At 41.3% G+C, this 15,927-nt stretch overlaps 1 protein-coding gene across 7 annotated transcripts in view; it reads right to left on the minus strand.

Annotated features, from left to right (window-relative positions):
- Positions 1–11,474: 11,474 nt before the first annotated feature.
- Positions 11,475–15,927, minus strand: part of nt5dc1 (5'-nucleotidase domain containing 1) — a 66,245-nt gene continuing 61,792 nt past the window's right edge. For all 7 annotated transcript variants that reach the window (XM_061811736.1, XM_061811734.1, XM_061811732.1 and 4 more), the window contains one exon: positions 11,475–12,414. Coding sequence is in view for 2 of the 7 variants with exons in the window: in XM_061811733.1 (XP_061667717.1) it covers positions 12,302–12,414 (113 nt within the window). In the remaining 5 variants the exon portion in view is untranslated. The remainder of the gene's footprint in view (positions 12,415–15,927) is intronic.

Below are 15,927 nucleotides of genomic sequence, written 5' to 3' on the forward strand. Positions count from 1 at the left end.
GCAGGGTGTGAACAGCTGCTGAAAGGTATCCTGTTGATGTCTTTACGTGAAAGACAAAGATGTGAATACAAAGATATGAAAACAATGTATATGTATGTAATGTGGGGAGATGCTAAGTGGGAAGGCTAAGTTTATTAGAGAGACCTTTGCCGTGCTGGCGATCCGATCAAGTATAATTTGTTTTGGCGACATCTGGTGTTTAATTTGAGAGTTGGTTCCCGGGCTCAGCTCAACATATGAACCCTAGCCACACAAGCCAATTACTATCAATTTGCTCCATTGCTATTCGTGGCATGGCAACCTATTTGACACATCTCAAACAGCATCTAAAGACCTGCAGGCCTCGCTGGCCTCAGTTCAGGTCAGTGTTCATGAGTCTACTATAAGAAAGACACTGGCCAAAAATGGCATCTATCGAAGAGTTCCCAGGTGAAACCCCCTTCTGTCAAAAACGAAACAAAGGCTTGTCTCATGTTTAACAAAAAACCTCTTGATGATCCTCAAGACTTTTAGAGAAACATTCTGTGGACTGACGAGTCAAAAATTTAACTTTTTGGAAAGTGTCCGCCTTGTTACATCTGGCGTAAAAGTGACACAGCTTCTTTTTTTCCTTTTGGCTTGTCCCGTTAGGGGTCGCCACAATGTGTCATCTTTCTCCATCCAAGCTCATTTCCTGCATCTTCCTCTCTTAACACCAACAGTCCTCATGTCTTCCCTCACAACATCCATCAACCTTCTCTTTGGTCTTCCTCTTGTTCTATTGGCTGGTAGCTCCATCCTCAACACCCTACTTCCAATATACTCACTCTCTCGCCTTTGGACATGTCCAAACAATCGAAGTCTGCTCTCTTGAACCTTGTCTCCAAAACATCCAACTTTGGCTCTCCCTCTAATGAGCTCATTTCTAATCCTATCCAACCTGCTCACTCCTAGCGAGAACCTCAACATATTCATTTCTGCCACCTCCAGTTCTGCTTCCTGTTTTCTCTTCAGTGCCACAGTCCTAATCCATACATCATGGCTGGCCTCACTACTGTTTTATAAACTTTGCCCTTCATCTGAGCAGAGACTCTTCTGTCACGTTACACACCAGACACCTACCGCCAGTTGTTCCAACCTGCTTGGACCCATTTCTTTACTTCCATACCACATTCACTATTGCTCTGGATTGTTGACCCCAAGTATTTGAAATCATCCACATTCGCTATCTCTTCTCCCTGTAGCCTCACTCTTCTCCCTCCACCCCTCTCATTCAAGCACATATATTCTGTTGTACTTCGGAAAATCTTAATTTCTCTCCTTTCCAGTGCATGCCTCCATCTTTCTCATAGTTCCTCCACCTGATCCCTGCTTTCACTGCATATGACAACAACATTTGCGAACATCATGGTCCAAGGGGGTTCCAGTCTAACCACATTTGTCACCCTATCCATTACCGCAGCAAACAGGAAGGGGCTCAGAGCTGATCCCTGATGCAGTCCCACCACCACCTTAAATTCTTCTGTCACACCACCAGCACACCTTAACACTGTTGTGCTGCCCTCATACATGTCCTGTACTTTTCTGACATATCTCTTCGTCACACCAGACTTACACATGCAGTACCACAGTTCCTCTCTTGGTACTCTGTCATAGGCTTTCTCTAGATCTACAAAGACACAATGTAGCTCCTTCTGGCCTTCTCGGTACTTTTCCACTAGCATCCTCAAGACAAAGAGTGCATCTGTGGTACCTTTTCTGGGCATGAAACCATACTGTTGCTCACAGATACTTACCTCTGTCCTGAGTCCAGCCTCCACTACTCTTTCCCATAACCTCATTGTGTGGCTCATCAACTTTATTCCTCTGTAATTCTCACAGCTCACATCACTTTTGTTCTTAAAAATGGGAACTAGCCCACTTTTCCTCCATTCTTCAGGCATGTTGTCACCTGCTAGTATTCTATTGGTCAAAAACTCTACAGCAATCTCTCCAAATTGCTTCCATACCTCCATAATTATGTCATCAGGACCAAATGATTTTTCATTTTTCATCCTTTTTAGTGCCTTTCTAACTTCCCCCATGCTAATCATTGCCACTTCCTGGTCCTTCACACTTGCCTCTTCTATTTTTCCTTCTCCCTCATTTTCATTTTGTCTCATTTCATTCATCAACTTCTCAAAGTATTCTTTCATCAATTTAGCACACTTGTGGCACCACTCAACGCATTTCCATGTCTATCCTTAATCACCCTTACCTACTGCACATCCTTCCCATCTCGATCCCTCTGTCTGGCCAACCTGTAGAGATCCTTTTCTTCTTCATGTCCAATCTGGGGTACATGTCATCATGTACCTCTTATTTAGCCTTGGCCACCTCTTCCTTTGCCCTATGTCGCATCTCATTGTATTTCTTTCACCTCTCCTCAGTCCTCTCAATGTCCGTAAAAGTGACACAGCATTTGATAAAAAGACCTTTATGCCAACAGTGAAGCATGGTGGTGGCAATGTGATGGTCTGGGGCTGCTTTCCTGCCTCACGACCAGGACAACTTGCTGTGATTGATGAAACAACTGCTGTGTACCAGAAATTTCTGAAGGACAACGTCTGGCCATATGTTTGTGCCCTTAAACTCCCATGCTCTTGGATCATGCAGCAGGACAACAATCTGAAACACACCAACAAGTCCACCTTCAATAGGTAAAAAAAAAAAAAAAAACTGTTAAAATAGAATATCCAATAAACTTTGTTCCACTTCACGATTGTGTCCCACATGTTGTTGATTCTTGACAATTTTTTTTTATTTTATATCTCTAGAGTTCAAGCCTGAAATGTGGTGAAACCCTAACCCTAATACTTTCACAAGGCACTGTATTTTCGTCCAGACAGAATAACTTTCGCTTAAAAATTGACGTTCAATACACTTTAAATAGAAGACATTTGGGATGACCAGTTGCTTCCCAGAGCGAGCTGTCCCTCTTCCTAAATTGAGCAATCGGGGAGAAGAGCTTTGGTAAAAGAGGTAAATAAGAAGCCAAAGATCTGTGGGGATGAGCTGCTGAGATGTGGACAAAGTTCAAGAAAGTGAACCATCATTGCACTCCTCCACCAGTCAGTGTTTTATGGAGGAATAGCCAGACCGAAGTCTCTCTTCAGTGCAATACACATGAAAGCCCGCATGGAGTTGGCTAAAAAAACAGGTCATTTTAGCAAACGGTTGCCATATAAGTGAAAACTTTAAGGGGGGCTGAATACTTTCTGTATTGACAAAAGCTGAAATAAGTAATTCAGCATCATTTACCTCAAATCAATTTCCAAAGGTTCTGTTACTGTAAAAATTTCACCAAATTTTAGGAGCAACCTTCTTAAGTTTATATACATACAACGCTGAACACACAAACGCAGATATTCATTTGAAAAAATGTGTAATGCACGGGGGAAACGTATTAACTACTCCAACTGGTATTTATGTAATACTTTGTACAAGAGCCCTTGTTGGCAATGATGTTTTCATAATACTTATATGATGCATTGCTCTGGTGTGATTGTGGCCCATTCTTCCACACAAGCAGTCTTCAAATACTGAAGGTCTGTGAGCTTCTTTAATGGACCTTGAGTTGCAGTTCTTTCCATAGAAAGCTGATTGTTTACAAGTCAGGTGATTGGCTGGGACATTTTAACAGCTTTATTTTTTTTCCTTGAACCCAATTGAGAGTTTCCTTAGCAATATGTTTCTGATCCTTATCCTCATTTAATTTTCATCCTTCTCCTAGATCAGTGGTTCCCAATGTCAACCTGGGCCCGGACCCCCAACCTCAACTTTTGCCAATAATGTATTGCTGGACATAGCGATGCCATTCTGGTACGAAGAAATACTCAATTTTAGTGGCTCACGTGGTCTTGCTTTTTATTTTTGCACAATAAATTAAAACGTGCTTCAACACTGGAAAGGGTAATTGACACACCATGATTAGCTTCCAGATGATTTCCTTTTTTTGTCTTTGTCTGTAGTTGAAAACCCCGCCTCACACTGTACGTAGTAACGAAGGGAACATAGTATTCCACAGCTGATTTGGTGAGTTTTGGGAACAGTTCCAACCCCTCGCATCAAAAGGTGCCGTTTGACTTGTTCTCAAATTGTTGATGGATGGCTTCTGAATGACGGAGTTCGATGAGTTTTTCCCTTTCTGTTGTCGTCGTAGTGTATCGTGTCAAGATTGAAGCCAAAAGGATCTTAAACCCATGATTCTTCTTTTACAGACAATTCATCATCAATTCATCTACCTAAATCACTCATCTGGGTTAAACTCAAAATAGGATAGATAGAATTTGAGATATAGCGAGACAGAAGAAAAAAAAATTTTTGTTCTTTTCCTCAGAAAAATATTTTATTACTTTGTCTCAGACATCCTGTTGCAGACCCCCCTGGAAAGACATTTTTCACCCCCTGGGGGTCCGTGGACCCATTTTGGGAAACACTGTCCTAGATGCCAGCAGATTTTTTTCAAGAATAGTCAATTATACTTAGACATTCCTGTTTCTTTCAATAATGTTAAGTGTACCAGTACCATTTTCTGAACAGTTCAATTTTCCTCTTCTCTGACCAAACTATAGTCTCCCAGTTTTTAACTGGTGTGTCCAAATCTTCTGCAAGCTTTAAACGAGCTTTGATATGCTTTTTCTTCTAGCAATGGGGTGTTGTGTGAGGAGTGTATGTGCATACATTCCATGGTGGCAGAGTACTTTACTCACTGTTTTGGCGAGAGAGAGCATTACTCTCTGTTTTCCTTGTGGTAACAGTACCTGATAATTCCAGGTCTTTTTGAAGCTCTTAATAGGTGGTACTTAACTCTTAGACAACTCTTATGATTATTCTTTACACTCCTCTCTCACAAATCTTGCAAGGAGCACCTGATCCAGGTAAATGAACAAGAAGTAGCATATGCATATGACCTGCATATAGTGCTATGATTGGCTTTCCACTTTTGTATTATGGACTTATCTGTGTTCACTGGAACGCTCAGAAGCTGAGATATACAATGTAACCAATGCCAGTTATTTTTCGCAACAATTGTTCACGATGTTCTTGAGACAGCTCTCTTACCCATTATGAGATGTCTTGACTGACACCTTGGCAAGAAGACATTTTTTTATGTCATCATTTTCAGATTGAACCAGCTGATATTCATTTGCACTGACAAGGGGCTGAACTGGGGTTAATAAAATTGATAGATTTTAAGTGTTGTCCTTGCTTTCCATGCCTTTTGCAACTCCCTGTGTTCAATACTTTCCCCACTGTCATTTCACACTCTTACACATTTTACATTTCTCGTTATTTGTTTTACTTTCTTTCTATGTATTACTTTGCTTATTCCCAACATGGGCGGCACAGTGGTGCAGCTGGTTAAGCGTTGGCCTCACACTTCTGAGGTCTTGGGTTCAATCCCAGACCCGCTTGTGTGGAGTTTGCATGTTCTCCCCATGGCTGCATGGGTTTCCTCCGGGCACTCTAGTTCCCTCCCAAAGTCCAAAAAAAGGCAACATTAATTGGACACTCTAAATTGCCCCTGAGTGTGATTGTGAATGTGGCTGTTTGTCTCAATGTTCCCTTGCGATTGGCTGGCAACCAGTTCAGGGTGTACCCCGCCTCCTCTCCGTTGACAGCTGGGATAGGCTCCAGCAGTCCCCGCCACCCTCGTGAGGATAAGTGATGAAGAAAATGGATGGATGGATGTTCTCAACATCTGGTGAAATGTTCGTCAATAGCACCTTTGGAAGATTATTTAGTGATAAAAACGATGTTAAATACTTATTTAACATGCTGTACATTTCTTGAAAAAAATAATATGGCACATGTTTAAACAAACTAGAAGCGAAACCCTACAACACCCTCATTCTTTCTGATATACTTTCCCAAACCCTTCCTACATTTGATCCAAATACTCCCTCCATCAAACATATCTAAATTGCTTTGGTTCTTCAAATGAATTTACTTTCCATAAATTTCCAACTAGTGTGACAGGCTTCTGTAAGAAATTAACTGCTCTTGAGGTTAATCCATGGTGCTGCATGTAATAACTAAAATTTAAATTTTGGACCAACTGTGAGTGACAAACAGGGCAATTAAGATTTTTAAAAACCTCTGCATTCAGAGACTGTGCCTGAAGGCAGAACTGAAGAAGAACTGAGATTGTGCTGAAGGTTTAAAATTACAACAGATTGACTTTTTTTTTTTCAAGTTTGACGTCTTAATGGAAACTGGGTTGAAGTGTGGACAGTAATCCCTCGTTTTTCGCAGTTAATTGGTACCAGACCCACCCGCAAAAAGTGAAAAACTGCAAAGTAGTAAATGTTTTTTTTTGCTTCATAGGTCCTTGTCATCTTGTTGGGGATGCCGCATGCTACCCTATCAATGCGGCTTCCCGCTACATTACTGTACTAATGCATGCCGGTGTTTTTTTGTTGTTTGTTTTAGTTTTATTTATTTTGCTTCATTGGTCTATGTTGCACGGTGCCTCAGCTGGAAAACGTTGGCCTCACAGTTCCGGGTTCAATCCTGGACCCTCCTGTGTGGAGTTTGCATGTTCTCCCCGTTCCTGTGTGGGTTTTCTCCAGGCACTCCTGTTTCCTCCCACATCCCAAAAAACATGCAACATTAATTGGACACAATTTCCCCTAGGTGTGATATTGAGTGTGGTTGTTTGTGTCTATGTGCCCTGCAATTGCCTGGCAACCAGTTCAGTGTGTACCGTGCCTCTTGCCCGTTGACAGCTGGGATAGTACCCAGCACTCCCTGCGACCCTCGTGAGTATAACCACCTAAAAAAATGGATGCATGGTCCATGTCATTGCGCCGGGGATGGCACATTAGTACGTAGTGATCTGGCTTTTTTTTTGAGGGGGGCAAAAACCGCGATGCACTGAATCCGCGTAAGGTGATGGACAAAGTAGAGAGATTACTGTATTATAGCACAATATCACTGATGAAGAAAACCCTATGCTGCACCAAACACTACAGATGTATGGCTTGCACAATCGAATTCGGTGTACAGAAAAGAAGCTGTTAATGGCTGCGTCAAACAAACACTTGTCCCACAAAGCAAACAACAAAAATGCAGATTTACAGACTTTACTCCACAAAGGGAGCACACCAGAGACTACTAACAAAGTGACGTGACAAAAGGTCCACGTGAAAAAACTGCAAAGTAAACACGTACTTAAATCACGATGGTTGACAGGAAGCCACAGGAGGAAAACACAAAGTAACTAGGAGAATAAACTAATCAGGTGACGAAAATAGCCATTTAAAAGACTGAATAAAAATGGGAAGGAAATAAGGTAAGGCAATGGCATCAAGCATTGTACAATTGTCCCATATGCATGGCCAAGCAAATGCCCTGGGCGGTGCTGCCTGCAAGGTGGCGTGTCTCGGGAGCGGATCCGTTGCAACCGCGACGTCGCCGTAGCTTGGCTGATTCTCTAATCTCTGCCAAACTGGGGCCGTGAGGACCACCAGTATATATATATATATATATATATATATATATATATATACACACACACACACACACACACACACCGGAGTCAATCAGCCAGCATGAGGTGCAGGTGTGCTCCTGATAATCAGTGCAACTGTGCGGCAACCCGCACAGCCCGGGCTGGACCGGTAGAACCATGACAACCCTAACCTAATCTTAAAACAAAAGTTAATAAAAAGATATACACATATATGTACGTTCGCTGTGTTGGTCTTTCTGAGACGTTCATAGCGAACATGAAGAGTCAGCGGCAAGCTGTCGAATGGCACGTTGAAGAAGCATGGATGGGGATGTTTCAGACTGACTGGAAGTTTACAAAATACAGTGAAGGAAATGAGTAGTGAACTGCTATATTGCAAGTTCTCCCACTTATAAATCATGGAGGGTTCTGAAATTTTCATTGTAGGTGCATGTCCACTGTGAGGGAGATAATCTAAAAAGAAAAATCCAGAAATCATAATGTATTATCTTTTTAATGATTTGTGTGGTATAGGTGCAAATAAGTATTTGAACACCTGTCTATCAGTGAGAATTCTGACCCTCAAAGACCTGTTAGTCCACCTTTAAAAGTCCACCTCCACTCAATTTATTATCCTGAATCAAATGCATCTGTGTGAGGTCGTGAGCTGCATAAAGACACCTGTATACCCCATAAAATTAATAAGACTCAAACTTGTAACATGGCCAAGACCAACGAGCTGTCCAAAGACACCAGAGACATAATTGTACAACGCCACACGACTGGAAAGGGCTACGGAGAAATTGCCAAGCAGCTTGGTGAAAAAAGGTCCACTGTTGGAGCAATCATTAGAAAATGGAAGAAGCTAAACATGACGGTCGATCTCAATCGTAGTGGAGTCCCATGCAAGACATCACCTCTTGTGGTCTCAATGATCCTTAGAAAGGTGAGGAATCAGCCCAGGACAACACGACAAGACTTGGTCAATGACCTGAAAAGAGCTGGGATCACCGTCTCCAAGGTGACTCTTGGTAATACACAAAGACGTCATGGTTTGAAATCATGCATGGCACGCAAGGTTACCCTGCTTAAAGCACTACATGTCAAGGCCTGTCCTAAGTTTGCCAATGACCATTTGGATGATACAAAAGAGTCATGAGAGAAGGTTTTGCGGTCAGATGAGACCAAAATGGAACTTTTTGGTCGTCATTCCACTAACCGTGTTTGGAGGAAGACGAATGAGTTTCACCATCCCTAAACGCATTGTTCATTTGTTGTCTCTGCGACGTCCTATTTCAGACAGAAAATGTAAAACTTGTTTCCTCGTATTTGAAAATCTGATTGAACTTGAAGAGTTCTGTATTATGAAATTCATCCCAAAAATTCACAGAAAGTGTTTTTTCCTGATTATCCATTGATGAAGTTTGGGAAAATATTTACATCGCTTTTTTGCGAAAAACTGTCAGCGTATAAAGGTGAAGCAGCGTGTGAACAGTGAACAACAACAAATGTAAACAAAACTTTGTTACAGTGAATTAAGCTCATCAGAAAATAAAAACCCTTTTCAAACAAACTTTAACACTGTCAAAGTAAATCGTTCTAACTCACCTGTGGAATGTGTTCTCACAGCCACGAAACTGGCGATTAACGCAATTCATCGGTCACTGCACAAGTCGGTTGTTTTGGGAGTATCAAAATGGCGGATGGCCAATGAGCCATCCAGTCTTTTTTTTTTTTTTTTAGATCAGTGGACAACGTAGAGCAAAGAAACCCAGCCTGGCTGCTTGAAAAGTAGATCTTGGGGTAAAAAAAAAAAAAGTCCGGGCACCCCTGGTCTAAATGATTACAAGCCTGTTACACTCACTCCTCTGATCATGAAGTGCTCTGAGAGGCTGGTTGCATGCCACATAAGGGTCTCACTTCCATCCTCACTCGACCCCTACCAGTTTGCCTCCAGAGGAAACCGGTCCACCACAATAGCTCTCCACACTGCACTGAGCCACCTGGAACGCCAAGGGAACTATATCAGGATGCTTTTCATAGACTTTAGTTCAGCCTTAAATACCCTCATCCCAGGCATTTTGGTTGACAAACTCTCCCTCTTTGGACTATCTCCTTCCATCTGGTGATGGATTAAAAACTTCCTCACAAATCGTCCAATCACCCTCAGTACTGGGTCCCCCAAGGCTGTGTACTGACCCCTCTGCTATACTCTGTACACATACGACTGCATACCAGTCCATCCAAGCAACTCCATTATGAAGTTTGCTGATGACCCCACCATGATCTGTCTCATCTCAGAAAGACGTGAGTCTGCCTACAGAGACGAGATTGGTAAATTGTCAAAGTGGTGCTCTGCAAACAACCTTACACTGAACACCACAAAGACAAAGGGCGTCGACCCAGTCCCAGCGTTCATCAATAGGGAGTGTGAAGAGGGTCGACTCCTTCATATTTCTGGGAGTCTACATCACGGACAAACTCACTAGGACTGTAAATAGCACTGTGGTGGTGAAAAAGGCCTAGCAGCAACTCCACTTCCTGAGAGTGCTCAGGAAGAACAACTTGGAAGCTAAGCTGCTGCAGGCCTTCTACAGAACCACTGTGGAGAGAATCCTCACATACTGGATAGCAGTGTGGTATGCTGGATGCACAGCAGCGGACAGGAAAGCTCTGCAAAGACTGGTCAACAGTGCACAGAAGATCACTGGCTACTCTCTGTACTCCCTAGAGAACATTGCCAACTACCGCTATCACAGCAGAGCCACTACTATTGTAAAGGACTCTTCAAATCCTGTTCGTAACCTGTTTAACCTGTTGCCCTCTGGCAGGTGGTACAGGTCCCACAAAACATGGACAACCAGATTCAAGGACAGCTTTTTCCCCAGAACCATCAATTCCTTGAAATCAAACCACTTAAATAACAGTACTGTAATGGAATTTTATGCAACAGCACTTTTGTGCATTTATTTATTTTAGCAGTAACTGTGTCTTGATGTTTTATCTGTTTTTTTTACCCAAGATGTTCTTCAATTTTTATTCTATTGTATTGCACCTTGTGGAGAAGCACTCATCATTTCGTTGTATGCACAGCGTATGACATTAAAGGCTTTTGATTTGATTTGATTTTCGATTTGTTCAAATACTTATTTTCTTCACTGTATACGCGCATGCGCATTGATCACAAGGAGATTTTTCAGCACCGGGATCGTTCAGACTGTCACACCAGCTCTGGCTGCTGGCACACCTGTTTTCCATTGGACTCTAATTCGAACATGCATTTAAGTTTGGAATGTGTCATCAGCATTTGCCAGTTCAATGCTTTGTGTTAGTGCGTATGCATCACCGCATCCTGGTTTACTCCGCTACTGTGCGCAAATTGCAAGTTTGGTGTAGAGCAACCCTTTGTTACACTGAGCCTCCATTCAAATTTTTGTTATGCTCCACAGTTTGCCTCATCGTCATCGGATCTTGTTTCTCGTTTTTGGACCGCGGCCTTCTTGGACTGCTGCACTGTGTATGACCATGACTTTGAATAAAACCACGCTCAACACCATGCTTTCATCTCAGAGTCCTGCATTTGGGTCTGCCCCCGTGCCGCTGGCTCATTACAAATTTGGCATTTTCCTCCTGGTTCTTTCATGCTTTAATACACTGCTGATGACAAATCACCAGTAGCTGCATCGCTCCACCGACTGATCAGCACCTGGGGATTTCAACACAGGGAAAATTCTGCACAGGAAATAATCAAACAAAACAGGATATGAACGTTGTTTTTACAATAATAATAATAGTACTCATTATAATCATGGTGGGATACAGTAAACTAGCACATTTTTTTCACATTCATTGTTTTTTATTGAAACATCGTACATTCTTTTAATAACACTATGACCAATATCTACAATTTCCACAAAACCTCCATAGGAAACAGATGTTACACCTTATTCTGAAAGGTACAAAAAGACATCAAAAAATTAAATCAAAGCACACTTAAAAATAACAGTGATGAACACATACTGAAACAAAAACACCTGCAAACAGCCTGGGATTTGAGTAAGTGAAAACTTCATTAAAGTAATTACCTCTGGACATATTTTCCTTTAAAATTTGAAATATATGACAACATTTTCCACAGTTAATTACACTACATAAATAAACACATACAGTGGTACCTCAACTTACAAGTGACCCAACTTACGGGTTTTTGGAGAAATTAGCCAATGTGCACCCAATAATTTGCTAATGCAGAGTACAAAATGCTGTCGACGGACTATCGAAACTAGCATCGATGTTGCAGCACCTATAAACCTTTATATAATGGATATTTGAACATAAACTGTGCAGCAACATATGCAGACAAATAATCAATACTCCGGGGCATGTTATTCTTTATGCTCTGTAAAAAATTGTAATTATTGCCGGGTGGGTAGCTCGATCACATTAATGGCATTCCCATGTATTTCAAAATGGAAAGATGATCTGAGATGCGAGTGATTGGCATTACAATTGGGGTCAAGGAAAAAAATGATACTCGCAAGACAAGGAACAACTGTACTCAGACAGAAACCCACGCTATGTTGCATTCTCATGTTTGGTAAACTACACAACAGCGTCGAAATACAGGCCTGATTAAACAGTTAGACAGACACTATATCTTACATCAAATCCATCATGTTTTCTGAAAGATTCATTAATGGTGGGGAATATATGCTCCACACAGGTTTTTGGGTTTGATGGGGAACTACGGGTGTAAGTGGAGAAACAGAAAACTCAAGAAGCAGAGGGATAAAGTAAAGATGAGTCTGTTATAAAGGTACTTCCTCTTCAGGTCAGACTTTTGCATCTGTTTAGCAAAGAATCTGGGGGCTTTGGGAAGTATCCAGTTGTGCACGGTTTATCTGGAGAAAACCTGGGAAATTTATAATCCAGAGGGAGATCTAAAAGAAGAAGAGTATTAAAAATTATTCAGCACATATACAAGCTGTCACACACCAACAGTAATGAATCAGACCTGTTGCCAAACTTCAGATGTTTTTGTTGAGATTGCCGATTACCGTGTTTTCTGGACAACAGCACACACCGATTAATAGGCAGCACCCACTGTGTGTAGCGTTATTTTTGTTTTCTATACATGAACCACGGTGGACCACGCACTGTGGATATATACAAAATCTGCCCGTATCTTGTGAACATAATGGATATACACACGCGTGCACACGTACACAAAGACTTTTTAAATTTTTATTCACATACCTGGTTTGACTGTAACACAAAAACCTGCTTTTATTCGTCCTTCTGTTCACTGAAACCGCTAAAGTCTTCTTCAGCATCGGAGTTTAAGAACCTCAGAATGTCTCCCTTACACAGCACTTCAGTGTTTCTGTCACTCTCGTCATTTTCATCTAGAGGCACAGTTACCACTAAAGTTGTGTTCTCCTCTGGTAGCAGTCCAGCCTCTATAAATCCGTTGATGGATTCTTTCACACAACTCACAACACACAACAGATTTAAAAGCCACTGAAATATGTCAGAGAAGGATGATCTTCACATACGACTAAGTTTGTAAAAGGACTTCATCCTGCTGCTCATCCAAGCATCCCACTCAACAGAGTTCTATATTAAAAGCACGATTCACGCTGATGTCTAGTGGCTACAAAAACTTTGTTGTACCTCAGGAAATCACAGCTGGAATACAGTTTGATGTCTTCATGGCTGTTTCATAGAATCTGTTACGTGTGGGCCCTTATACAGTCTAAAACAAGCAACGTTTTTTTTCAGTGAAAAACAATCCTTCCTGGCGCCGACTGTCACCCATTCAAGTCACTCAGCTTTCCATTATACATCCTTTTTTTTGTTAACTTTAACGAGTCTGCCTTTTGCGAGTTTTTCTTTGGAAAAGTGATCCCCTTACAACTCACCAGTGGTGGACGTTTTTGTCCAGAAGTGGTGCAACTCAAAGCACACATGAAGTGTATTCACTCTTGGCCAGTTGTTTTCACCATAACGGATAACGCTCCTGTCTTGTTCATAGTTCAAGTTAGAGCCAGATTGAATGTTCAAGGGCACTTCATCCATAGTAATAATTTTGTCTGTTTCGACGCAATCCTCTGCTATTTTTGACGCAAGAAATTACTGGAAAGTTGCAACTTTTTCCTCACAGTCGGGAGGAAACTGCTGACAAGATTGTTGTATGCACACTGATAGACAAACTTTTTCATGAAACAAAAACACCAACGGTCCATGTAAAAAACCTTCAACACACATTTTGCCTGTGATTTTTTTTAGCTTTCAGTCGAATCTGCACGGTGGATACAACTTGACCATCTGCTCTATGTGTTCACCCAGTCCTAAAGAACATTTTCAAGTTCACATCATCTGCTCTTATGACCCTGGAAAGCCTTTGTCTTTTGGCACTGCTTTAGTGCCTCACGCTGCCATCTCCAATGCCTCACTATTGCTTAGCTAATGTCAAACAAACAAAAAACGATTTCCCTCCTGGATGGAGAGATAAATGGCTTTAAACTTGAATCATATGCTTTTCTTTTTGGATTCTCCATGATGATCGTGTGAAAGATAAAAATATCCTACATTTGTGCATGTCCTGCTGCATTTTGCTTCCAGCGCATGGAAAACTAGCAGTCTTCTTCGTGGTCTTTTTATAAACGCTATAGGGAGTGTCCTCTTCTTTAACGTGCCTGGATGATCGTCTTTTTACACAAAACGGAGATTCCTCTTCTTCTACAAACATCTGAAGGAGATTCATCGACTTTTTGTACAGACTTTTTGTACAACTGCGCATGCCCGTAAACTGGGGAACTATAGAGAAAGTACATGTTTAACAAATACGTTCAAAAAAGTTTTTCTTGTGGGTTTATTGATGGCCGCCAGTGAAAATAAACATTTTAACTGCATTGGATAACAGGCTGCAGGTTTCTCGGTGCCTGAAAGAAATAGTGGCTTGTCGTCCGGAAAATATCGTAAGTACTGTAACGGATTTACTAAAATGACCTCACACTGACTTGTTACCGTGCTATCCTGGAAAAGCACCCAAGTTGTAATGGAGTGTTACAAATATACATAGGGATCTATTTTTGTGAATGGCATAACCTGATGCCACCTGTGGCTTAGCTTTGCGTGAAGGTGGGTTAGAGCTGGTTTTTATAATTTCCTGGATCAATGCAGCCCACTCCATCTTCAAGAGGGACATCTGCATTGCTGTGGCTGACTTCAAATCTGCCCAATCAAAGCCTCTCTTCGCATTCCCTTTAGAAATGGTGCAATGACAGTCTCGCATTGAGACGTGTGTGGAAGAAGACGATGTATAATCTCAGTCAGTCATGCGTTTCCACTGCTCTTGGATGGTGTGGCAACAGAAAATGTGAGCGGGCACCCATATTAAACACCAAATGAGCTGGTGATAATCGCTGGGAAGTTAAATGTCTGGGGACCTCATAAATTTACCCCCCCCCCCCTTGTCAGTCATCGGAAATAGACACGATCTCAGCAGGCAGAAATAAGTGTAGTTTCTGTCATCAAATTATCATGCCACAAGGAGATTCTCACAGAGCACAACTTCCCTACGCTGAAATGTCCAGCTTGGCACGTTTGCCAAATTGACAAAAGTTCAGTGAGCTCTGCACTTGCACAAAAATGAGGAGTTGTGTCACTCTAAGAAAATATATCCCTAATTGTTATCAGTTTGAAATTAGATTTCATTGTGAGTTAGAGGGATTATACCTGTGATAAATTGGCCTATGAATGCACCACAAATTATTGAAAACTTGCAAGTTATCTCTTATGTTTTTTTTTTTCCTTAGGCACGGTGGTTTATTGTATCTCAAATTACAAGCAAAAAATGGGGTCAAAGATTGCTGAGTTTTTTTTTTTTTTTTTACAGCACATAAAGTAAGATGACTGCAGCTTTTAACAGTTTGAAAAAACTCATATGATATTTTATTGGAAGCTTCTGAGTCACAGATATATTAACATTTGAGTTAATTAGACACATCAGTTGATGTATGTGAACTAGGAACATCTGGAACAACTCACTTCTTTGTGTAACATCATGGGAAAGAAAAAATAAAACATAAAATAAAACATTCATCCTTGGGTGCAATTTCCACATGCTTGAAGGTGCCACCAACATTTGTTCATACAATTACAAGCAAATATGCAGTAAATGCTATGTAAAGGTCTAGCCATCATACGGCTCAGGAAGCAGACGCGTTCTGTGTCCGAGAGATGAATGTCCTCCGATCCAAAATATGGATATCATTCCAAGAATAAAAGGTAAAAACCTTTTGAAGATGCTGGCTGAAGCTGGTAAGATTATAACATTATCCACAGTGAAATGAGTACCGTATTTTCACGACTATAAGACACACCATATTAAAAGATAAATCCTCAGATGCGGGTGCAATTCCAGTATTTAACACATGTACAAGGCGCAC

The sequence above is a fragment of the Syngnathoides biaculeatus genome, chromosome 23 (genome assembly GCF_019802595.1).
Source record: "Syngnathoides biaculeatus isolate LvHL_M chromosome 23, ASM1980259v1, whole genome shotgun sequence".
Taxonomy (NCBI): Eukaryota; Metazoa; Chordata; class Actinopteri; order Syngnathiformes; family Syngnathidae; genus Syngnathoides; species Syngnathoides biaculeatus.